Source organism: Dryobates pubescens, chromosome 15 (genome assembly GCF_014839835.1).
Source record: "Dryobates pubescens isolate bDryPub1 chromosome 15, bDryPub1.pri, whole genome shotgun sequence".
NCBI lineage: Eukaryota > Metazoa > Chordata > Aves > Piciformes > Picidae > Dryobates > Dryobates pubescens.
In genome coordinates, this window is record NC_071626.1 from 5,339,593 (window position 1) to 5,364,562 (window position 24,970).

Sequence of the window (24,970 nt, forward strand, 5' to 3'; positions counted from 1 at the left end):
TAGGCAAAAGCACATAGATCAAAAATGCATGTGTTAGCTGTGAGGTGACAAGGTGTCCTATAGAAGCCCAGAAAATCCCCCCAGCCCTATCCCAGTCATTTGGTGGTTCTTGAACTCCACTGTTATGCCATCATTTTCATTTTGCAACCAAGGCTGTAAGTCAGGCCACAGGATCACAGGATGTGAGGGGTAGGAAGGCACTTCTGAAGATCATTGAGTTCAACCCCCCTGCCAGAGCAGGACCATAGAATCTAGCACAGGTCACACAGGAACACATCCAGATGGGTCTTTAAAGTCTCCAGACAAGGAGACTCCACAACTTCTCTGGGGAGCCTGTTCCAGTGCTCTGTCACCCTCACAGTAAAGAAGTTCCTCCTCATGTTGAGGTAGAACCTCCTATGCTGTAGCTTGTATCCATTGCCCCTTGTCCTATCACAGGGTGCAACTGAGTAGAGTCTGTCCCCTCCTTCTTGACCCCCAGCCCTCAGATATTTATAAACATTTATTAAATCCTCTCTCAGTCTTCTCTTCTCCAGACTAAAAAGACCCAGGGCTCTCAGCCTCTCCTCACAGGGTAGTGCTCCAGACCCTCAATCATCCTGGTAGCCACGTTTGATCTTTTCCTGGACCAGACAAGCCACATTCACCAGCTGTTTGGTTAGTGAACAGATGTGCTGGGTTTTCTTTCTTAAACTCTGCAGCTGCTTATCTCCTCCATCTCACCTCTGCTGAGGTCAGTCCTTCAGGCTGTGCCTACCCTTACTTAAGGACTGGACCTTCCAGCACCCATGCTGGGCATGCACGAGCGATGGATCTCTGAGAGCACTGCGGCAGATTGCTGCTCACACTGGTTCAGCATCCCAGCATGATGTGTGTGTATTCTTGCCTCAAGCATAGGCAAGATCAGAAGCCCAATAGCCCAGTTCAGCAAGCACATGTCCTGGGTTGTCTGATTTATTGGCCAGCACTGTTGTGGGTCTGGTGTTAGTCTTGAGGCCGCATCTCATGGACTTGGGTTTGTGTAAGCGAGCTCTTTGCCTCACAGTTTGTCACTTTGGGAGGTTTCAGAGCTGCCTCCAAAAGCAGACTCCTTTGTTATATGACTTTGCAATCCAGCTTTAGCTTGCTTTTAGGATGAGGGATCAGACAGTTGCAAAAGGAGTATGAAAGAAGATGGGAGAAGACTCCTGGCTGCCTGGTCCCCATGGAAGAGCAGGTGTCCTGGCCAGCAGTGTGACTCTAATTAGAGTATGGCTAAGGAAGGAGAGGATGTAAGAGAAGGGATGTCTTGCTGCAAAGAGGGAGACTGAAACTCGTCCTCAGACCTCTGCTCACTCACTGCTCCTGGGCACAGAAAGGCAGCCTGGATGTGGCTGTGCCCCTACTAGTCCCTGGTGTCTCCTTCAGCCTCTCCCTCTTGGCTCCGTTCTTTGAGGTTGTTGGTTTCCTGGCTGTGAGCAGAAGGTGTTTTTGCTGGAGAAGGTTGTAGCCTGAGGGTGGATCGAGAGTAGGAGACTGAAGAGGGGAGGAGTCATAAATCAATGCTGATAAATAAAAGGTCCCACTTCTTCAGTCCAAGGTCCAGGACGCTGGGAGAGCTGCCCCCTCAGACAAGAGCTGCAGGCTGGTGGGGAAGCAACATCTTAGTGAGTATGCAGGGACTGCCTTGCTTTGCCTGGACAGCTGCTCATGATTAATGCCTTTCTGGTGCTTCACAGCTGAAAAGTATTTGGAGTGGTTGCTATGGCATGTCTAACATTGTGATTCTCTGCTCCAGCAGGAGACAGGTCAGAGGGCTGCTTTTCTGATCTCCTCTTTATTTGGGGGACTGCAGATATGTTCCCAGTGTTTGCAGGCAATTAATCTCAGCTCCTCTTTCTGTATTACTAACCAGTGAATGCTGCTGGAAAGCAGGGGGCTTGGACTCACTGTGCTGTGGGCTGTGTTACCTCTGGGGTAGCTCACTGATGCTAGGGAGGGGAGATGTCTGCTGGAGAAGTCTGGAGTGCAGGGGGAGTAGAAAGGAGATGTACTTTTGCAAGGGACAGTATTCCCCAAAAGCTATTTGTTGGCATAAGGCTGTGAGGCTGGCATGTTCATTCATCCCTTGGAAAATGCATTGCCTCACTGGTGAAAAATGAAACATTTGGGTTAAAGTGGTGTTTTTGGCTCTTCTCCAGTGGTTGATGGGCAGGGTAGGCTCCAGGTATTCTGGGACCAGAGTCCTCTGAAATGACAGCAAAATCTTCCAGGGAGCCAAGGACTCTGCCCTGGATGTAGACAAACAAAGAGGGTTTGGCTGGAAAGTGTCTTGGAGTTTCCCAGTGTGGCCTCACCATCATTTCAAAGTATTCCTCTTTGTGCCCCACTGCTTTCCCACTGGGGTCTTTCCTTCAGCCTCTCCTTCAAGCCTCCCTTATACACTCCCAGAGTGTATAAGACATTTAGAAAAACCTGTAAAATCCACATTCAATATTTAACTCCAAAACTGTGGGCTCTGAGGAATGCAAACAATCCCAGCACAGAGAATTCCCTTGAAGCAGCTGGAGTGGCAGGGGATGGAGGACAGCAGAAAAGCCTCAGTTCTTCTCTGACCTTGTGTCTATAGTAAATTTCTGGCTTCTGCCTCAGCATATCCTCATCTCAGTCTAAGCACTAAATGGGCAGGGCATAGGTGGTGTGGAGGGACATTGATGGTGCAGATTTGAGCTGCTCTCTGCGTGGGGTGGGATGATGGGGAACACATGCAATTCTTTCTCTTTGGTTTGAAGATGAAGGCCCTGCTCTATTTCTCTCTCAGAGAGCATAGGCTTCAGAGAAGGGCCATGAGTTTGGTATTGAAAGGGGAAGATGTAAAGCCCAGAGTAATGCAAAGTTCTGGGAGCTGCTATCAGCTCAATGGAAAACTCATGATCTTTCCAGCAGAAGAGATCCTTCTAGGCTGCTGCTTGTCACTTCTGGAGCAGTAAAGTAGGAGAGGGGAAGGGGCAGTAGGGTTGGATTCTTCCTCTGACAGCTGGCAGACTGGGATCACAGTGGAGGCCAACTGGAGGGAGTGGGAGCAAGTGGGGAGGGAATGTTGGAAGCCTCCTTCTCCACGACTCCATCGGCAAAGCTGACAGAACAGTCTGGGATGAGAGTATCCAAACAGAGGATGGTGAGGGCAAAGAGGGCAGATCAGAGGAGAAATTAGAAAGGCAAACATTTACATTTGGGATCAGCACACACCTCTCCCTCTGAGTTTCTGGCAGCCCCTGAAATTCCTTCCACTTGTGCAGGCCAGCTTTTCTGGTCATGGAGTGTTGGTGACATGCTTGCCTGCAAATTATGGCCCCCAGCCATGAACTGGAAGAGAAATAGGGCATGCCCTCTCCTTCCTGAAAACCTGATTCAGTCTGCTAATAGAGGATGTTTTGTAATGGCTCCGTAAAGAGTTTGTACCAGACAGCCATTGCCTTTCCCAGGCTTTTTCATGGGTGTATTCCTAGCTCTGTTTTCATAATAAACATTTCAGTGCTAATTTTGCAGGCATCCCAGGATCTCCAGCTGCCCTCAGTGGGAAGAGTGTGAGACACAGAGAGAGAAAGAGAGAGAAAGACTGAGAGATTCCTCCCTGCACTGGCACAATGCGTACTCTCATCATCTTTACACTATTGGCTGTCATGGTGATGGCTGCTACTTGCTATGGTAGGTGACCCTTTTTGATGGATAGAGTGATAACTCCAAGCCATGTTTGGGTCTGTACAGACATTTTTTATTCAGCTTTGTTTCTTCTACCCTCTTACCTTGATCCCTTGCCTGCTTTTCTTCCCTTGGGTCGGATCCTCATAGCCCTACTCCAGAACTGCCAGCTCCAGTCATTGCAATTTGTGGTTCAGGGTGCTTCAGGCCCTTCTTCTCTGTTCCATCTCGCCTTGCAGATTGTTCTTCCTTCTGTCCCTCTGTTGTCTGGACTGCAATGTGAGTTATTATTCTTAGTTCTTCCTTGTTAATGGGGAGACTTCCCTCTCTCCTTTTGTGCTACCAGCTGCTTTTCCATACTGATGGAACTACGATACTGTTTCATGCAAGAGTCAAGCACATCTCACTGTGTTAATCCATTCTCTAAGAATGGCAGGCTTTGAAGGTAGGCAGGTATCACATCCACCATGCTGTCAGGAACATCAAAGTGAGGAGCTGTACTTGAGACTCACACACTAGAAGACCAAGCACTTGAAGCCCTGGCAAAGACACCAGGTAGCACCATTCACCCTTTGCCTAACCCCCCCTAAACTCCTCATAGGCCACACCGCTGATCCTTTTCTTTCCCTTTTAAACCTGGCTTCTCTGGTTTGTGTGTTCATGTTCTATTGATCTGTGGTGTGTGAAAGATTGTAAATGCCATCAGTGGTGTCTTACCACATGTTTTGTTCTTCTTTTCCCCCCCAGAGTCCCATGAGAGCATGGAATCCCACGAGTATCTCAGTAAGAGACTGCTTTACTATTTTCTTGAATTTCAAGTGTGCTACAAACCATTTCCTTACTGTAGGGTTAAACAAGGCAGAACCACTCAACCCAGGCAAATTGAATTTACTGACTGATGGAGATTCAGGGTGAAAAGGAAGAGCTGAAAAAAAGACTTCACATGTTTGGGCACAAGTACATACCACTGTTGTGCACAGAGTACAGTGAGAATTGGAAACCAAAAAGTCATGAGCTTAGTTCCCTGCTTCATGCACCTAAACCAGATTGATACTAGAAAAGGATGTTGCTCAAAAACCTCCAGGATGAGCATGAGAAAGGGTACAGCAGGAGCCAATGACATGATTTCTTCTCCCCCAAGGACAGGGAGAGCCTTACTCTTAGCACCTTGGAAGAAGCAGGTGGAATGTGTGGGCAGGAGGGATTCTTTTGTTGTAGTGTCACAGGAAAAGCATGAGAGGGTGGAGACTCTCACTCTGGAGCAAGCAATATCCTGGAGAGGTTAGAGAACAGATGGATTGAAACCAAAAATAAATTAGATCATCTGAAAGAAAGACTTCACAAAGCAGTTAGTCAGGAGCACAAAGGCCCTTGGGGGAGCTGGTCCCAGGCATCCACAGACTCCTGAACTCTGCAGTAGAACTGTGATGTTTCTCAAAAAAGGATGGAAAGGACCTTCAGGCACCTCAGTCCAAAGCTGCCACACAGACTGCACAGTGACTGTCTTAACTTTGGAAGCAGATAGACTTTAACAATGCCCTTCCTGTAATTTCACCTGTGATTTCACAGTCCTGGTAATTCTGCTGAGTGTGCCCAGACCTCCCATGGTCTGTGCAGCTTGGCACCTACCTCCTGGCCAAGCTCCACTCACTTAGAGGGACTGTGGCAGTAAAATCATAATGGCTTTCCCCTGGGTGACTTGAGTAACAGCAGACCAAGAGCAGCACGTGCCCTTCCCTTGTGCAGGCTGCGTAAGCCAGAGGAAAAGCCTGTGCACAAACCAGTGGGGGTGGACAGCAGAGAACATTAAAAGATCTTGGGAAGGAGGGTCAGGGAGGCTGTTACAAATGTGGAAGCTAGCCTTTGTTGAAATCTGGCCTTGAAAAAGTGCATTAGCTCATCTGAACAAATGTTTGCCTTCTCAGATCCCTTCATCAGCAGGCGAAGGGCCAATGACTTCATACAAGCTGACGCGAGGCTGGAAGCCTTGTCTCAGGAGAGGTATGGTGTGGCCTCAGAACTCTAGGGTTGGGAGTGAGGAGAGGTCTTTCACTGTGGAGGACAACGTGGTATCAGGAGTGGCAGTCATGGTGACTTCTGAAAAGCCTTAACCCCTCTCTCAATCATAGAATCAATAAGGTTGGAAAAGACCTCAAAGATCATTAAGTCCAGCCTGTCACCCAACACCTCATGACTACTAAACATTGGCACCAAGTGCCACATCCAATCCCCTCTTGAACACCTCCAGGGATGGTGACTCCAGCACCTCCCTGGGCAGCACATTCCAATGGCTAACAACTCTGTCTGTGAAAAACTTTCTCCTCACTTTGAGTCTAAACTTCCCCTGGCACAGCTTGAGACTGTGTCCTCTTGTTCTGGTGCTGGTTGCCTGGGAGAAGAGACCAACCACCTCTTGGCTACAACCACCTTTCAGGTAGTTGTAGACAGCAATAAGCAATGTGAGATGCCTGCCAAGTTTCCAACCCCAGAAGGAGGAGAGTCACAAGGGAAGCTCAGTTTGAGGTCATGTTCCAGTCCTCACCTCTCAGGCAGAATTTGCATGATCTTTTCTAAATCAAAAGGCCATCTGGGGACCTCCTCCTCTCATCTATAAAATGCAGATATAGGCAGCTTGCTGCCTATGGAGGGCTTATGAAGATAAAGCCTGAAGCACAGGAATCATCTTAGTGAAGTGTCAAGGCAAAGCTTCTCTGCAGTAGCAGGTGACCCTTTGCCAGTTGTTTAAGAGTAGAAGAGATGAAGACAGCAGGCTAGGGGGGCTGTGGAGGGTACCTCAGGTTGAGACAGGAGCCACCCCCCTCTACCCACCACCCTACTTAGTCCTCAAGTAAAAGATTACCTGAGGAGGCAAAATGTTCCTGCTGTAATCCCATGGTTCCCCTGGGTGCAGTGAACACAGAAGGTAGAGTGCTAAGCTTGGTTGCTGGATGAAGGAGCCTGGTGATGGACCCTTAATCCTGGTGGGTCTTTGACCAGGGGGGTTCTTGTGCTGTTTATTACTTGTAAACACCTGTAAATGTTGTATATTTGCACATATTCATTGCATTCCATTGTAGATTCTAGTTTTGCCTGTAAATGCAGCTTTCATTTGCTTCCGACTGGGCTGGGCTGGCAAATTTAATGGTGGGGTGGGGAAGGGGTGGGAAATTTCAACCCTCCACAGAGTGGTAAGGCAGGAAAGGGGCTATGGGCAGCTATTTCAGATGACAGCACTAACCTCTAACCTTCCTCACTTGTGCAGGATCAGGGAGCGTGTTAAGGCACCCCGGGAACGTCAGAGGGAGATCTGCGAAGACTACATCCCCTGCAAACAGTACTCTCTGTACCGTGGCTATGGTGCTGCTTACAGGCACTATTTTGACAGGAGGAGAACTAAATAGAAGCTGACCTGTCTCCACTCTGGGGCCTGGAGCCTGGGGTATCAAGAAACAGAAACAAATCTGCTCTGAAACTTACTCAGTTGCTTGTGTCCCTGTATGTTATCCTGCCTGCTGCTTCTCTCCCACGTAGCCATGGTTTCCTACCCGGTGTTAATTAGGGCTGAGCTGATGTAGCAGAGATCAGATAGAGTTCAGGATGTGGGTGTTTACTGCACAATAAATTGCTGGTTTGATACTATCTTCTCATGAATCACAGTATTTGGGGGGGGGAGGGGGGAGAGAAGAGTGGGGGGGTACGGTGTCTCTGTGATTTTCCATGAAGAAGCTGAGTTTGTTTATCACAGAGGCTGGTGTGAATTATGGAAAGAAAGAAAAGGGGAGGGAAAAAAGGCAGCCAGTACCTTGCAATCACGTTTTGAAAAAGGTCTACAATGTTTGTGTGCCAGAGACCATGAGGGGCTGCTTTTGGAGATCACTGGCAAATTTCAAACCCCAGCCTTAAGGCACCTTAAAACAGTGTGGTGCTCAGAAGGCAGGGGTGAGATTCACCTTGTGGAAATTAAATCCATAGTGCCTTTTGTCCTTGGGGAAACAACATTCACAAGGTGCTTTTTTGATCTTAAAAGCAAAGTTAAAGCAAGAGTTAGGGACAAAAAAAACCCAAGCCTGTAAACTGCATCTTGTTTGTCCAGCTGCATTCAGGTCCTGATGTAGGTTGCTCCTGTAGTAAGGAGCGTTTGGCCCAGACTTTGCTCATGTTTCCTTACTTCCACTTGGAACTGATTCTGGTAATGTTAGAAAGCTGCAGAAGCCAAAGGTGAAGAGGAGCTCCAGGTGGTAAATAAACAAATAAAAGAAATTCAATGCTTGGGGTCAAGCTCAGTTTTTTTTCTTTCACTTAGAGCGATTTCCTGTTACTGTTTGTAACTCATTTGAGAACAAGATGTGGTCTGACCCTGTGCACAGGTTGCTCAGCACCTCCTGGCCCACTGAAGCCTGAGCATGACCACTGTTGAGTGGTCACCAGCAACAGGGCACCTCCCAGAACCTGTCTCCACACCAAGAGGCATCAGCAGGGACATTCAGCGCTGCTCTGGGCTGGTCAGCAGCCACAGGAGCTTGGACACTCCTTGGTGTAGGCTGTGTAAAAGACATCTTCTATCTCAGCCCAGCACAGATGATTTTTCATATTCACATCTCCAGGCTTCCACAGGCATCTGCAAATTATAGACATGGAAAAGTTTGATTACATGCTTTCAAAGACCATGAGATATGAAGTAACAAATTGTTGATCAGTCTGTGAAATTAAGTCCAAGGCAAATCTATCTGCTGCATGCATCTTCTTCCAAAATATGCTGTAAGGCTTTGCCAGCTTTGAAAATGACCTTTGGGAAAGACATGGGAGTTTTTTATTGAAAACACTTCTGACAGGAAACTCCACCGTGACAGCTGCTAAAGTTTTGTGCAAAGGCAAAAGTGAGAGGTAGATGAGTTTAAGGGGTGGGGGGAGGGAACTGGGGGGACATCCATATGGATATATGTGCACCCACTCTTGGTCTGCATTTTCCCAAGTAGTTGAATCCTAGAATCGTGGAAAGGTACAGGATGGAAGGGACCTCCAAAGCTCATCCAGTCCAACCTCCCCGCAGTCAGCAGGGACATTCTCAGCTACATCAGGCTGCCCAGGGCTTTGTTGAGCCTCACCTTGAATATGGAATAGAATGGAATAAACCGGGTTGGAAAAGACCTTCGAGATCATCATGTCCAACCCATCATCCAACACCATCTAATCAACTAAACCATGGCACCAAGCCCCCCATCAAGTCTTCTCCTAAACACCTCCAGTGATGGTGACTCCATCACCTCCCCAGGCAGCCCATTCCAATGGCCAATCACTCTCTCGATGAAGAATTTCTTCCTAACATCCAGCCTAAACCTCCCCTGGCACAGCTTGAGACTGTGTCCTCTTGTTCTGGTGCTGGTTGCCTGGGAGAAGAGACCAGCCCCTCCATGTCTACAAGCTCCATCCCTGTCTCCAGAGAAGGGGCCTCAACCACCTCCCTGGGCAACCTGTTCCAGTGTTCCACCACCCTCATGGTAAAGAACTTGTTCCCAACATCCAATCTGAATCTGCCCTTCCCTAGTTTGAAGCCACTGTTGCTCATTCTGTCACTGCAGGCCCTTGTAAACAGCCTCTCCCCACCCTTCCTGCAGGTCCCCTTCAGGTACTGGAAGGTTGCTATTAGGTCTCCCCAGAGCCTTCTCTTCTCCAGGCTGAACACCCCCAGCTCCCTCAGCCTGTCCTGGTAGCAGAGGTGCTCCAAACCCCTGATCATCTTACAATCAGCTGGCACAAAACTTTCACACCCTAAAGTCAACAAGTCTGCAGTGTCTGGATTTGACTTGACACTGTGACACTACCAAAACAGAGGGCACAGTGTTAGTGCCGTCTAGGGCTGTGCCCAGAAATATCTCCCAATTCCAGCCTCTGATTTACCAGTATAAATAAGGAATAATACCAGAGATTACTGTGAGATTGGGGTAGTGGAAGCAACAAAGAAGCATTTTTAAAAGACTACATGCTGGTTAGAAATGTTGGGAAAAGCTGAGGGCAAAAAAGTAAAGCTGCTTGGATTACTGGAATTGTATATTGTTATTCTTCCAATGTTGTTCTCTTGGAAGCACAACTTTCCTAGAATGTCTATGATTTTTAGATTAATCTTGTTATTTATTTATTAGAGTGTTATGCTTTAAGATACCTTTTTTGCTGGATGTTGTCAGCAATACACATTCAGTCTTTCCTGGACTGTAGAAAAGTTGCTGTTGTTGTTTTCCCCCCCCCACACACACATCCTGAAATGTCTCTAAGATGAAAGTGTTTCTGAGGGTTGGCAAAATCCCTAATGGCTCTGACTGCCCTTGGAAGCCTTTTGGGCTTGAATTCTTGGGACACTCTTGGATGTGTCTTTTGCATGTGGGGCTGAGGAGGATTGGATATGATGTGGAAGAAGATGTGATCCGTGTGCTGTTTGTGGGCTACAGCTTTGTGAACCTGGAGGGTTTAGGGAGTATGGGAGATAGGCTGCAGAAGAGTCCTTGCAGGACACTTCACAAACCAAGTAAGCACAGCTACTTCTGTCCTGGAATCTAATGGTTAATGAGATTTTTAGACAAGAGAAGCCAAACTAAAGCCCCCAAACTAGGAAGATTTCCAGGAGGTGAAAGGAAAGGCTCTCCCTCAGGCTAACTACTGGAGTTCCCAACAGGAGAATAATCTCAGCTCTTTGAAGTGGTTTGGTGAGAGTCTCTGAAGCAAAAATCTACTTTGTGCTTGCTCTGTGCAAACTGTTTCATGGGCTTCTTTACTCTTCAGGGGAATGGGTCAGGGTGGAGTGGGAAAAAGGGGTCATCACTGGGTTCAGTTTCATTTGATTTTCCAATTGAGAGAGCCCCATCACACAAAAAGAGCTTCTCTACCTCAGGGTGTGCTGGTCTCTTTCCTGGCTTTCTAGCAAGAAACTGGTTGGCTTTCATGTTTGTAATAAAACTGATTTTTTAAATTCCAGTTGTTTTCCTTCAACAGCCCTGTTCAAAACCTCAGGGAAAAAAATCATCTCCCTGAGACAGATGTCAAGATGGCTGCCAGGACCTAGTACCTCCTGGCTCAAAAGATGGACTTTATTTTGGAGCTCAAACGCTGGAACACAAGCCAGAGCAATGATCTCTGCAGTTGATCACAGGATATAAACTGCTGCCTGAAAGCAAGCTGCAGAGAACTTCGGTAACCTCCAGGAAAGCTCTGAGGTTAGGGAGCCTAGTGCAGCCAAAGAAGACATGAGGAATCTGCTGGCAGTGCTGATGATGTCTCTGGCCCTGGCAGTGCTCTGCTGTTGTGAGAAAGGTAAGGGAGATGTCTTCCTGGGAAGGCTCTCAGGAAGGCTGCAGCTTTTGGGGAGGAGGTGCACTGCTGGTCATTGCACAACTTCAGATCTCTGTCCCAGAGACAGAGCATGGAGGAGAGAGATCTTAGGGAATGAGAGCTTCATCTCTCGCTCCGCACTTTCTTCCGCTGGTCAAACACCACCCCCTCCCAGTTTCACTGTTGTTGTTGTTCATAACAGCAACAGCAACAATGATGATAATAATAATACTGTTGAAATATTACAGTAGTTTAGCATCTAGGTGAACAAAGGGATGCTGGATGCTCACTTTTCTTTAACAGAGGGTTTTGTTGCAAGCGGATTTGCGTTGACCATAGGGAGAGGGATTTTGTGCCTGCCAGCCCTGGAATGCTGTAGGATCACAGCTACGGAGCCAAGGCTTCACCTGCAGGGAAATGTGGGAAGTGGGGAACTTCTGCACCTGCTATTGGTGGTTAAACAAGAGGGATTTGTCATACTGAAATAAGAGCACATCACATTTGAAGGTGATTTAGCCATGGTCAATTTATAATGAAGAAATTGCAATGTGGTGGCAGCTCTACAGCTGATGACATGAGAGGGAAGGGAGGAAAGCTCAGAAAAAAGCCAGTATTCTCCCTTTACAACAGGAAAACAGAAGATGAGCAGAGGAGAGCTCTGTCTTTTCCTGCATTATCTCATTTAGAGTGAAATTTTCACTCCTTGGTATGGACATGTCCTGTTCTGTAGTGGCAAACATATAATGCTTGATGAGCCTTTTCCTTCTGTTAGTCTTTTTCTCATACTTTCCCCCCCCCCCCCCCACTTTTGAGCATATATCTGCTTTTAAAAGTCACTATTATGCCCCAAAATGCTTAAGGACCTTGGGGGAACTTCTAATTTCATTTTACTGTTTTGATCCAAGGAATAGAAACACTGTTTTTAAAATAGCACTACACCCAATCCTTGTCACACTTGTTTGATTAGGCAGCTTTAATTTTGTTGTTGTTGTTTGTTTTCTGGGTTTCAAGAGCCCCTTTTCTGCCCATAAGTACACTTAGGGCAAGTTCCTGGTGACTTCAATGGAACTGTTGAAACATGATGAAATTGTGGGAGAAAAAAAACAACCCTGTGAAACAGAGCAGTTTGGGAGAGCCAAGATTAGGACACCTCCCATTTCTCTTAGAGAACACTTTCCTTGGCTGTTTGCAGAGAGAATTAGGGATTAAGATTAGGACTGAAAACAGAAATGGTGTCTAAATTCCTCTTGGAAGGCCTGGTGAGTCAGGTACCTCAAACCTGAACCAGAAAGTTGTGATGACAGAATGGTTCCTAATTGTTGATCTTATTCCTAACTGTTGAGCGGATTCCTAACTTTTCATCTTATTCCTAACTTTTGATCTTATTTCTCTTCCCTACCAATGCCTTGCAAGTTCTCCTCAAAATTCAGGAAATCTCTCTTTCCAAAAATAGAAGAGGTGCTCAGCTTGCTTTAGGTTCTGTCCAAACCTGAGGTTTTGCTCAAACGCTCAGCTGGCCCTGTCCGTCCCTGCTCTTAGCCAGGATGGGGAGGATGAAAGAGAAAGATCCTCTTCTAGCTCCCATGGTGGGTAAATGTTTATTGTATCATTTAATCTGGCTCAGAGGAAGTTGAAATTAAACAAATCTGGGCACAACAGGTGGAGAAGTGGTGGAGAAGTTTCTAAATTGCATTCTATTTCTAAATTATAAGTGTTAATAAAACAATTCCTCCCTTTTGGGGAGGAACAGACCTTCTGGAAAAGTGGGGGGGGGGGAACTGGATCCAGCCAGTAGGCAGAGGGATTTAGTTACAGAGTGGAGCAGAGGAGGAGGACTCACAAGCAAATTTCTTTCTGTCTGTCTTTTTTTCCAGATCCCAAAGACCCCTCAGGATCTCCCAGCATTGACAGTGAGTATTTTGTTACGACTAATGCTCAGCTCCATTCTCCTGCATCTGCTTTCCCTTTGATAGTTTCAAGGGGTGAATAAGAACAATGCTGAGTCCCTCTTGGTCAGGTTGGACTTGATGATCTTTGAGGCCTCTTCCAACCTTGGTGATTCTGTGATTCTAGCTGCTCCTTTTTTGTTCCCTCACTGCTGCAGTTGTTGAGGTGCAGGAGCACCTGCAGCAGTGGGGCTGCCTTTCACAGCCATGAGGGCCTGAGACACCAGGGAGGTCAAGTTCTCTCCCTCAGCAGCCCAGTATCACTCTGAGTGTGCTGGTACCATAGTCTGCATCTCCACAACCCCTGAGCGGCCTCCAGGCATGACAGGAGTCCTTCGGGATGTTAGCAGCTGGATGTATCTGCCCTCTAGGATCACAGGGTGGTGAGAATAGAGCAATATGGTCAATCTCTCTGCTTCAGAGACCTATTCAAAGTGACTGTTGCACTGTTAAGAGTGCAAAACCTGCCCCAAGGCCTCCAGGCACTGGTGTTTTGGATGTGCTGAGCAGTCAGCCTGCTGTGCAGAGTCACAGAGCAGAAAGGTTTGGTGCCTCACAGCAACAGGCTGTGACATCCCTGCCAAATGCCACAACCTGGAGAGCATGGAAGCATAAGTGCCTTTGTTGGCTGCTGCTGAGGGGTGCAGTCCCTCCTGTCAGGTCATGTAGGACATGGGGGATTTGCACACCTTGAGATGCTCACAGCTTTTGCATCAAACTGATCCTGGCTGAAAGCTGTATGGAAAATCCCTTTCGTTCTCCCCTGTCTCTGTCTCTCCTTTCTCATGCTTTAAAGGATAACATTGCTGCTGAGGAGCGTGAAAGCTGGTGCTTCTCCAGTGAGCCAATATAAACACAGATTTGGCAAGGCAAAAAAAAGTGTTCAGGGAAAGGTGTTTTCTGACACCTTATTAACTGGCAGTTTCTGTGTAGTCATTAATTTGCTCCAAACTAAACCCCAGCTTGCTAGAAAAGAGGCACCTCTTGCCTGCCAAACAGAAACACAGACAGACATCCCATGATGATAAGTGAAGAGCACAAATCTCACCAGAGGGGAGACCTTAGAAACTTCTTCCCCCTGTGACAGTGACAGTTTGCTTACTTTCCTGCTGAAACATGTGCTGGTGTGCAGCTGCCTGTGTTGCTGGTGTGCTAGCAACCTGTGCACACCTCTGCTGATGGGGGTCCATCTCATGGAGTGAGATTGTGCTATGCTGAGCCCTTGCTGGGGATGAAGAGTGAAGTGGCTGTACCTGATGTTTGTGGGGTGCTCCACACCACTACCACAAGGCAGAAATCCCTAGGGGATTGAAATCCAAGGGAGAAAACAAGAGACTGCTCTGATGTGGTATGTTACCAGAAGTCAGGAGCCAATGTTTTCATAGCAGAAAGATCTTGTTTAGCTTGGAGAAGAGGAGGCTCAGGGGAGACCTTATTGCTCTCTACAGCAGGTTGGAGTGAGGAGGGAGCTCTGAGTGGACAGTGTGGTGGGGGGAAATGAATGGGCAATTAGGACAGATGGTTCATGACAGTCATCTGCTTGTGAGGAGAGTAGACTGTCCATTTTCAGAGGTTAGGCTACTCCCTGTTTCTCCCAGTCCATGGCCCTGCATTTCTAATCCACTGCATCCTCTCTTGCTAGGCATCAGGATTAAAAAAGAAGTTGCCAATACCTTTGTGAAGAGGCAGAAGAGATCCAGCCTGTATGAACGGTAACAACTCTCCAGTCAGGCTGAGAGATGGATTCTGGACCTGTTCTGAAGAGGGGGTGGGAAGGCAACAAGACATGACAAGGCATTAATTTGTTGTATATCTATGTTATCACCTTCATGTGTTGAAAGTAATAATGGCTGCAGGAGACACTTATTGATAGAGAAACAGCTCTTCTTTTTCCCCCATAAATATTGTTTTGGGAGCTCATAGCTGAACTGTGGTATGCCTCCCAGGGAAGAAGACAGTACTAGCTGTCTGGGCTAGCCAGAGGGGGGACATCAGGATATAAATTAGAGGTGCTCTAATCATCAGGGTCATCAGAATTGATGAGCATGACAGAGCCTTGGTCATCACTTTTGGCTCCCTACAAGAGCATGGTTCTGTTGCAGGGATGAGCCTGGATCACAGTGGTTGTTCTTTCTGAAGCTGTAAATGCTACAGCCATTTTTTGTTTGGTTGCTTTGCAAAAATCCTAGGCACAAAGGTTTGGAGAAATCCTAGCTGGAAACATCTGCAGAAATCTGGGGTCATCCAAGAATGTGCTTTGCATTTTTTTTCCCTGGAAGAGCTTGTTAAGTCACTGCCTCATGTAGGCCTGTGCAAAAAGAATTTTTATTCAATCCTTCTTGGGACTGGGGGGGATAATCTTATCTTTTAGACAATAGAAGGTTGGGAGGCCCCATCTCTGGCAGTACTCTGGATCAGAGCGCTGTAGCAGAGGAAGCAACTCAGGTTGAAACCTGCAGTGGTTTAAAACAAGATGAAAATGTACTGACCCTCCCCTCACAGGTAGGGCATCATAAAAGCAGCTTCTCCTACAAGCATTAATCAGGAGGGACTGAGCTCAGGGTATAACTTTGTCATGAAGTAAGGTTAGTCTGGAAATACAGATGGAACAAATGGAATTAAAGGGTACTGCAGGGTATAGCAAACACAGAAACAAAGTAAGAACTAACGAGCTACCAGTGTGACTTAGAATCATAGAATCAGTCAGGGTTGGAAGGTACCACAAGGATGATCTAGCTACAACCCCCCTGCCATGGGCAGGGACACCTCACACTAGATCAGGCTGGCCAGAGCCTCATCCAGCCTGGTCTTAAACACTCCAGGGACAGAGCCTCAACCACCTCCCTGGACAACCCATTCCAGGGCTTCACCACTCTCACGGTGAAGAACTTCTTCCTCACGTCCAGTCTGAATCTCCCCACCTCCAGCTTCATTCCATTCCCCCTAGTCCTATCACTACCTGATATCCTGAGAAGTCCCTCCCCAGCCTTCTTGTAGGCCCCCTTCAGATACTGGAAGGCCACAATAAGGTCACCTCAGAGCCTTCTCTTCTCCAGACTGAACAGCCCCAACTCTTTCAGTCTGTCCTCTTCGCCTCCAGACTTCTCCGGTAGCACTGTGTGCAGTCATCAAGAAAGATAACCAAACTTGGAATAAGGGCTGAGAGGGAAATCCAGAGAGTATAGTTGAAACTAAAAGATTTGGGCTTGCTTAGCCTGATTAAAGGAAAGCTGAGTGGAGATAGTGTCACTGTTAACAACAGAAAGGATGATTAAAAGACACTCCTTAAGCTAAAGGAAAACAGTGGCTAATGGAAAAGTGGTCATAAACTGGGAGGAAACAAAAGGAAGCAGGTAATATAAATACATAAACAATAGAGAAAAGATTCCTGGGTAGTTGGAGAATAAGGCTGGGGACAAAAAAACCTAACACTAACTGCTTCTGTGGTCTCCTTTGATCACAAAATCTCCAAAGCAATCGCTTTGGGTTGGATTCAGTGCCAACTTTTCCCAACATTAATCATGTAAATTAACCTACCTTGAGAAATCTCCTGGTGGGGCACCCTGGAGAATCACTCTTCTCATGTTAGTGTCAAGGGTGTGAAAGCTCTCCAGCTCCATCAGCTGAATGTGCAGAATGGCATCTCTCTCTCTCTCTTTATCTCTCTCTGTCTGCTCCAGGTACCTGGAGTATTACAAAAGCCCAATGGAGCAGATGCACGAGCGCTGTGAAAACTACCCTCCCTGTGACTATCTCTCTGACCAAATAGGATTTTACACAGCCTACAATCGGTTCTTTGGGAGATACTAAGAATGAGATGGTCACTTCTTTCACTCTGAGCCCCTCAGGAGAAAGAAGGCTGTGGGCTGGAAGGAAGGAAGGAAGGAAGAAAACCATGTAGACTGGGGCTGCCTTCTGATTTCCCCCTGTGCAGCTGGAACTGCAAGGCAATAATTATCCAAGCTGTTGAGCTCGTGTTAGCTGTCTTCCTTTCCTCAAAAACATTTATCTTCAGTCATATTTTGTGGTATTTTGAGCTTCACCAGAAGTGATTGAGGAGACTGTCTTATGTCTTTCCACTTGAAACCCCTTGAAGCAGCAGATGAAAAGAAACTGTGATTCATCTGAAGAAAATCAGTGCATGCCTTAGAGACACACCAAGACCTTTTGTCCTCTGCTACAAAATGCAGAGTGTTTGTAAGAGGAGGATGTCACAACATGTGTAAATAACAACGTTGATGGATCTCGTTGTGGGGGTGCTCACCAGGAAGAAGGCAGAAGAGCTGCCTCCTGTTGCAGTAACTGGGAAAGCTCAGTACTTTCAGGTAGCACAATCACTCTAAATATGTGACAGTGTAGGATCATTTTGCAAAGGTAGGGGGCGTGGAAATACTCTCACATCGCCAGAAATCAGCTTCTAGAACACTCTTCTGACTATTCTGCCACAAAATTTGCTCTGTAGAGCAACAGGAGATAAATCCCCAGAGGGGTTTTTAAGGAGTCCTCTTAGATGAGCCCTTCCGTTTGTGCTCTGCCTTCAGGGACTACAAAAAGTGACCTGGAAATCTCTGGGGTTTTGTTACAGTTTTCTGGTGAAACTGAATATACCTAAGCAAAATTAAAAATAGCCTCTTCCTGTCTGATATTTCAGCATTTATGCTTGAAGTAAAACATGCTCCAAAGAAAGCAAAGCAATAAAAAGCAATAAACTTTATGAAATAAAGAAAACTGATATCAGTTCAAGGATGGATTGAAACTGGGTCAGCATTTGGTTTGTTCAAAGCACTCTGTGTCTCTCTCATACATATATGTGTCTGTGTTTATAAACATATCCTCTTCCCTCTGCACTGCTTCATTTTGTCCTGTGGTAGGGATATTATACCTCAGCAACTTTCTGCACAGCCTCCCTTGATGTGCTCTGTCAGCTTTCCTCCCCTGAGAGGGAGATGGCAGATCCCATCTCCAAGGACAGGGACTGCTGACCCTCAGGAGACTGAGAGAGTCCAAATCTCTCTGGTTACATCAAAGCTGGTGCAGCTATCCACAGCTGCTGACTGCAATAAATACTGCTTATGCAAAGCGGGTTGGCATGCTGCTTCTTTCTGTTCCTCTGTAAAACTTCTATCTCTGGTTAGGGATGTTCAGAAGATAAAGCCTGCTCCTATGGAACCTGAAGAGCAAAATCCAGATGTGTGAGGCTTCCTTCTCCCCTCCTGTGCCACAGTGTCTATCAGAAGTGACTGCACTGAAATTTAGGTCACGATGGCAGCGAGGGAGAGGAAGGGTAGGCTTTTTCCAGTTCACCATCTACTGAGTTCAGCATTTCTCTGAAAGAACACTGGGTAAGTCCACAGAGAGGGCTGCCAGAGTGAGTGTGAGCATCTTGTGTTTGGCAAGCTGCTATGACTTGCCCCAGCTATGCTGACCTTGGCCGAGGAGAGAAGGTACAGTTAATAAGCACCTCCGCTTGTCTTGGTTAAACACCTGGCACTGCTTCCTTTATTGGCATAAACTGATGGGGACTTCACTGCTTACAGCCAAACCCTGGCACTACCTAGTGAAAATGAACAAAGTGCTCACTGAAAGCAGGTAAAATTTTGCTGGAAAAATAGAGGGATCAGTGAAATCCTAGTGTCTTCTGTACTAACAAGTCAGGAGGGCTTGTTGTACAGTTTTGTCCACACACACACACACACATACTGCAGAAAATCAAGCTTGTCCAAATAACCATTTCTTCTGTTGGCTTGGGATTTTTTTCTCCCCCTTTCAGTATTTGTTAACCATTTTTTTGTCCAGGGAAGTTGCACACAAAGGCCTCGAGCATATTACCTGCTCTGTGTCACCCGATCTCTATATGGGCTGAAGTCAGCACCACCTTTGGGGATCTGAGCACACAAACTGCGTTACAAAGTTACTGCTGGCTACGGAGGAGCCCGATTTTTGCCTGCTTACTGGCGAGTTAAGTCCTACTGCAAATCCTCTCTTGCCATCTTGTGGCCACCGTATTTATTGCAGTTATTGCTTTTGGAGCGTTTGAAAATGCAGAGCCGGCGTTCTTCCTCATTCGCTTCATACTACAGCATCCACTAGGAGTCCAGAGGAGAAAAATAGGGACAAAATCTGCAGCTGGATTGTACGCAGCTGAAATGACCTTTCACAGGGGTTATTTATCCTGATTGTCAAGTTCCCACCGGGACCTATTCCAGTTTAGCTCCTTTTTATCTCTACACAACCAGGAGAGAAGATGCCTCTGAATAAATTCAGAAGCCTATCTGCAGACTCACTTTTAGCAGTCGAAAAACCACTTTCTGAAATACAATCCAAGAACATAAAGCAATTACAAGAAGAAGTAGCTAAGCTGCATTTATCCCTTTACATCACCCTTCATGTCATCATCTCATATCACCAGTGGATGCAGACACTGTCAGCAGCATTAGCTGGTGCAGAGTTACAGATCACTTTGAAAGCAGCTCAGTACAAAACCTTTTGTCCTCTCTAACCTTATTTCAGCAGCAATCAGCAAAAGCTCTCTGTCCACCAAATCCAAGCAGCTACACAAATGTCTCTTTTCCCAGGTAATCCCACCACAAGTGTTCCCCTCACCTAGCCTATCACACCTACCTCACACACCATTGTCCAGCAGGCAGTGGGAAATGGATTTCACTTCTGTATAGTCAGAACAAGGCCCTGACACTTCCTTTTGGCTCTTCTTTTGTGGTTGTTTTTTTGGCTGTCAGAGGCCATGGGGCTTTGCAGATGAGTAACTCACTAACCTTTATTGAGAGGGCTGACTAGAAAGCAGTTGCTAGAGAGGGGTTAGTTCCACTATAGAATCTGTGTTTACACAGAGGGCTGACTGGAAAGCAGTTGCTAGAGAGGGGTTAATTCCACTACAGAATCTGTGTTTACACTCTCATTCTGAGTGCACCCAATGTAAACAGTTCGAATGTGCCACTCTTCAGTGATGTAAGGGTACGATTGGCAGCAGATTATTGGAAACAGGAGGGAGCTAAGGAGGATCAGGACAGTTACCTTATCTCTGCTTCCAGATGGGATTCTGACCTACTCTGCATTTCTGTGTTGGCTTTATCAGAGCTCTGCACTTCTTTAAAAGGGGTTTTTTAAGCTCTTGATCAGGGACTGCTCTCCACCTCATCTTGATACATCACTCCTCAGGAGAGAGCTGTCTTGTACTTCTCCAAGCAAGGACTTTCTTCCTTTTTGCAGGAAAAAGGATAACACCTGGAATTAAGAGAACTATCAAGGTGAAGGACACCTACATCAGCTGGCACTGGTGCAATCAGACCTCTCCTTAGGGATTGTGGCCATGCTTCTACCAGCAAATTATCTGTTTGGATTGATTAACGACTTACAAGTTGACGGAAGAATCTGGTGAATGATCTTTGGCTGAAGAATTGCCACCAAAGCCTGCGTGCAGATTACACACTGCAAAATTTCCAATTCAAGAGAAAAGGGAAACAGCTGTAAATAACCTCTGCTTAAGCAACATATTCTTTACAGTGTCTTGGGTGGACACTAGGATGCCAGTGCTGGCCAGCCTTCTATTGCTGATCTCCTCACAAATGCTGCTAGAAGGGGTAAACATGGTTTTTCTTCTCTTCTCTTCTCTTCTCTTCTCTTCTCTTCTCTTCTCTTCTCTTCTCTTCTCTTCTCTTCTCTTCTCTTCTCTTCTCTTCTCTTCTCTTCTCTTCTCTTCTCTTCTCTTCTCTTCTCTTCTCTTCTCTTCTCTTCTCTTCTCTTCTCTTCTCTTCTCTTCTCTCTTCTTTTTCTTTTCTTCCCTTTTCCTTTTCCTTTTCCTTTTCCTTTTCCTTTTCCTTTTCCTTTTCCTTTTCCTTTTCCTTTTCCTTTTCCTTTTCCTTTTCCTTTTCCTTTTCCTTTCATTTTGTGTTTGTTGTTCTCTTTGCCTTTCTCCTTCTCCGTCTCTTTTTCTGTCTGAGAGATGTGACAAGACAGGAGGAGGAAATTCACCTCTGATCAGGCTGCTCTAGCACATTGCTTTGCTTATTCTTCCCCTCTTTAAAACCACTTAGTAATCATGAGCACAGTATTGACGGAAATGGACCATGTGTTCCTGCCAGCTCTCTTGGAGTTTTTAATGAAACTGGTCCACATCAAATATGAACTCAGGCATCTTGGCTGGCATTTGCCTGAGGTGGGGCTTGGACAATAACACAGGGTTGCTCAGGAAGACCTTGTCAAAGATTCCTGTTTCCTGCTCTTGCTCTGCCAGTAATGTCAGAGGCAAGAAGAGCCAGGTAGAAACTTGGCTTGTATCCACAGTGATACACAGAAAAATCACACTCTGATGCTAATCTTAATTTGCTTTAATGTTGCAGGCTGCATCCCACTTCATGATGGATATGGCTCTGCATTCCTTTGATGACCAGTATCTGGGGTGCAGAGAGCAGGTGATGGATGAACTGGAGCGAGGAGACTACTTCCAAAAGGAAATAGCTGCTAACAAGGACTATTTGAGTCTCTGGAAGAAGGCTCAGGAGGCTTTGCTAAAGAGCCCTGTAGGTCTCCTAAGAGAGATGCATGAGAGCCATGCCATAGTCCTCATGGCATACACCATGAACTCTTCCCTGCATTCTCAGCTGAACTGGGCCACTGCTACAGGAGGAAGCTCTCCAGAGCACTACAGACACAACTTCAGTTTCAAATATTTTCACTTTTACCTAACAACTGCCATTCAGATAATGAAGCAGTGGCAGAGCAGCAAAGAAAGCACAGGGAAACCCAAGTGCTACCGGGTGCACAGAGGGGTAAAAGACTTATACATCGAGGCCATGGTGGGCAACAGGGTGCGGTTTGGCCGTTTCACTTCTACCTCTCTCCTCTGGAATGAAGCCCAGAAGTTTGGGAATGAAACTTTGTTCACAGTGACCACTTGCCTGGGAGCAGCTGTGCAAGGTTTTTCTTACTACAGATCTGAGAAGGAAGTCCTCATTCCCCCTTATGAGACCTTCCTTGTCAAAAGCTTCTTTCAGACGCAGCACGGTAACCGGATGCACCTGCATTCTGTGGGCGACTACAGCAAGTACCACTGCCAGCTGGTGGAAGGTATTGTATTCAGCCTTTCATGCAGGGAGGACACAGGACAGTCTGGTCTCAAGTGCCCTAAGCAGCCCTCACCAGCTACACCTACATGAGGCCACACTCAAGGCCAAATCTGTGGCTTGCTTGTTGTGTTTGCTTACAAGAAGTAATGTTTCATCTACTTGTCATGAAACAGCACCCCAAAGCTCACTAAAAGTGAACCCACCTGGTACACAGCAGGTCCCATGGCTCTTTGCAGACTCAATTTATCCTGCCATTGCAAGGATGTCATGTGGGTCCCCATCATTCCTACTGCAAGGGCAGATGAGCTCTGTATGTTGCTTGAATTCAGGTATTTATTCTGGTGGCTTGCAAGGCTACTACACTTCAAGCTTCAGGACAAAACTGCTGCTGCCTTAGTTGTGTTCCCTCCTGTGGCAGAAGAGAGAAAAGATATTCTTTGTCAAAACACGCCCTGTGAGTTTCCTGGCTATAGAAATAGCTCTGTGCTGGAAGACCTCACTGGATCTGTTCCACATCCCTGTCCTTCTGTGAGTTCACCAATACAGGACTCTTGCTTTTGTCTCTCCAAAGAATATTGTGTCAGTGCAACCTTTGAGCACAAAATAATTACTTCAGGAATGAGTCTGTGTCTGGACTTAAGCCACAGTAGCAAGTAGACTTGAGGAAATGGCTTTCCTGGGAAAAGTCTGTGTTAGCAAGTGCAGGAAGCTTTAGCCAGTGAAAGACATCTAAATGACTGCTCTCTTGACTTTCTTTCAGCTTCAAGAAGCAAGAATGCTGGTTCTACTGCCCTCACCTCTTCTGCTCTTGTAGTTGGAGTTTTCATGTGCTTGGTCTGCAAGAACTGATTCTCTGGCTGCATCCAGATATACAAGCTTGGAGAGAAGAAGAATTCACAGGAAATCAGTCTCTGGAGCTCCAGTTGTGGCAGAAGGTTCAACCCTCCCTTTGCTTTCAGCAGAATCTCGCCATCTGAGTCTCGAACATTCAGCCTAGTTTATCAAGACATTCTCTGCAGATATTAAGGTAGGAGGGCAGTTATCTATGGCCTTTCTGGAGAGTAGGGAAGTGGCACCCTTCACTGTGGGCAGTTGTGCCCTTTGGCATTCAGGAAAGACACACATGGACTCTGGACTATTTAGAGATCTCTTAGTATCTTTATTTTTAGTGAGAAAGAGTCTGTCTGTGAGATACAAAAGACACAATGGTGGTAAAGTCTGGTGGATAGCTGTGCAGCCTTGCATGTCTCCTTTAAGTGTAAGGTCCCAGGGGACAATAAAGTCTGTGGGTGCTGCACAGTGATCTTTCCCTGCTGCATGACCCCATGGACCAAAAGCATAGATGTCTGTAATGGCAGAGGCCATCATCTAATAATCTAAATCACAGTAACATGTTCTGTCAAACTAGACTCCTGTCCCTGAATTCCTAAGGCATGCTTGCCCAGTTAGCTAAAACAAATTCAGTCCACAACTATTTTACTCTTAGCTTGTTTTCTATCTTTATTTCATGGTACTTTCTTGGTGCTCTTGGCTGACCAGTGATTTCAAGCAAGAAGTTGTCAGAACTTGATTTTGACCCCCACATGCTCAACAATACTAGGCCCAGATTCCAAAAGAAGAAGGAGAAGTTCAGAAGCAGCTGCTGCAGAGACTTCTTGCATATGTCTTCAAATATTCCTAACTCTTTCCTGTGCAAGAATTACAGGAATCAATGGGGATTTTTCCTGCATCAGCCCACTGATGTCTCTTTCTGCAGATCAATTACTGTTGAGATGCAGACTTCAGCCATTTTAACAAAGGTTTGGAATCCTTCACAAGGTGGCTTCAGCACCATGAAAGTCTCCTCTAAGTAGTCAGCTGCTGCTTTTAGGATTTTCTTTATGGATCTTTGTCCTTTCAGAACATTGATAGACTGTATGAAACTAAGAAACGAGGAGGAGTGATGTTCGAACTGCTGTGCTGTGTCACTTGAGGAGGAGCAGCCTTCTGTGGTACATGGGATCTCCTTTTGTCGCAGTATCTCCACAGGATAAGCATAGTCCATGAGAAGTTCTGATACTTGGAGGGATAAGGCAGGTGAACTCGATAAATGATGAAGAGCAGCCTCTATTGTGTCAGGAAAACCATGTTTCAGCATCACTGCAACAAGTACCCACACGATGCTTCCTACAATCCCTTTGTAATTCTCATACAGCTCCTTCACTGCCACGATCTGGTCCTGCAGGGAGGTGGTGGGGCCAGAAGTCTTATACAAACTGTGGGCGATGCTTTCCTGTACCTCCTTGTTTTTTGTTTCCATGGTGGTTTGCATCTCTTTCAGAGCACTGACCAGGAGCTGCAGATTCTCTTCAATGCTGAAGTGCTCTTTGACTGTCATGATGGGGAAGTTGGTGCCAAGATGCTGATTGAGGAGTCGGAACATTTTGTTGGTTGAAGAGACGTAGAAGTACACTAAGTCATGTAGATTGTGGCAGGTCCTAATCAGCCTGCCTTTATGACTCTTTGCACGGAGGCAGGGTGACATTTCTGGAGTGGGGGGACTGACTCTGAAAAGCAAACAGAGAAAAATCCAGGGGAGTAAAACTGGAGAGGGGAATGAAACTGGACACATCTTCTGCTAGAATGTGACATTCCTGAAACCAGCTTTAGAAATTACCAACCCACCTGATCCTCCCTCCACCAAGATATTACGGTTAGAAGGGAACACAGAAAAAGCTCTTTGTCAGTCTTTGCAGGTGGCTTATCAGACAGGCCAGAAAAATATGGTGTAAACAGCTGCAAATATCGTTACTCTTATGGCTGTGGGAAGCATGTAACTTGAAAAGCAATAGAAGTGCTGTAAGTGGTCATTCTGCCCCTGTACTCAGCATTGGTCAAGCCACAACTTGAGCCCTGTGTCCAGTTCTGGGGCCCTCAGTTTAGGAAAGATGTTGAGTTGCT

General features: G+C 46.4%; 4 protein-coding genes across 5 annotated transcripts; 3 read left to right on the forward strand and 1 right to left on the reverse strand.

The window, feature by feature from the left end:
• The first annotated feature begins 1,522 nt into the window (after nt 1-1,522).
• On the forward strand, nt 1,523-7,344 carry MGP (matrix Gla protein). 2 transcript variants are annotated; one of them, XM_054167824.1, is made up of 6 exons: nt 1,523-1,646; nt 3,529-3,687; nt 4,028-4,126; nt 4,429-4,464; nt 5,607-5,682; nt 6,944-7,344. In XM_054167824.1, the coding sequence occupies exons 3-6, from the start codon at nt 4,111-4,113 to the stop codon at nt 7,080-7,082; spliced, it is 267 nt and encodes an 88-aa protein (XP_054023799.1). In that variant the 5' UTR covers nt 1,523-1,646; nt 3,529-3,687; nt 4,028-4,110; the 3' UTR covers nt 7,083-7,344. The 2 variants fall into 2 exon arrangements, with proteins under 2 accessions (XP_054023799.1, XP_009896802.1); XM_009898500.2 differs by lacking the exon at nt 4,028-4,126 and having other exon boundaries at nt 1,524-1,646.
• Nucleotides 7,345-10,827: 3,483 nt separating this feature from the next.
• On the forward strand, nt 10,828-17,171 carry BGLAP (bone gamma-carboxyglutamate protein). The gene is made up of 4 exons (XM_009898502.2): nt 10,828-10,983; nt 12,876-12,911; nt 14,590-14,659; nt 16,628-17,171. Exons 1-4 carry the CDS (start codon nt 10,917-10,919, stop codon nt 16,755-16,757), a joined length of 303 nt encoding a protein of 100 aa, XP_009896804.1. The 5' UTR covers nt 10,828-10,916; the 3' UTR covers nt 16,758-17,171.
• A 1,038-nt stretch (nt 17,172-18,209) lies between these two features.
• Nucleotides 18,210-22,958, forward strand: ART4 (ADP-ribosyltransferase 4 (inactive) (Dombrock blood group)). The gene is made up of 4 exons (XM_009898539.2): nt 18,210-18,231; nt 20,361-20,545; nt 21,305-22,031; nt 22,791-22,958. The coding sequence occupies exons 1-4, from the start codon at nt 18,210-18,212 to the stop codon at nt 22,877-22,879; spliced, it is 1,023 nt and encodes a 340-aa protein (XP_009896841.2). The 3' UTR covers nt 22,880-22,958.
• Nucleotides 22,959-23,722: 764 nt separating this feature from the next.
• On the reverse strand, nt 23,723-24,554 carry LOC104298474 (uncharacterized). The gene has a single exon (XM_009898540.2). The coding sequence runs from the start codon at nt 24,552-24,554 to the stop codon at nt 23,760-23,762; it is 795 nt and encodes a 264-aa protein (XP_009896842.2). The 3' UTR covers nt 23,723-23,759.
• Nucleotides 24,555-24,970: the final 416 nt, after the last annotated feature.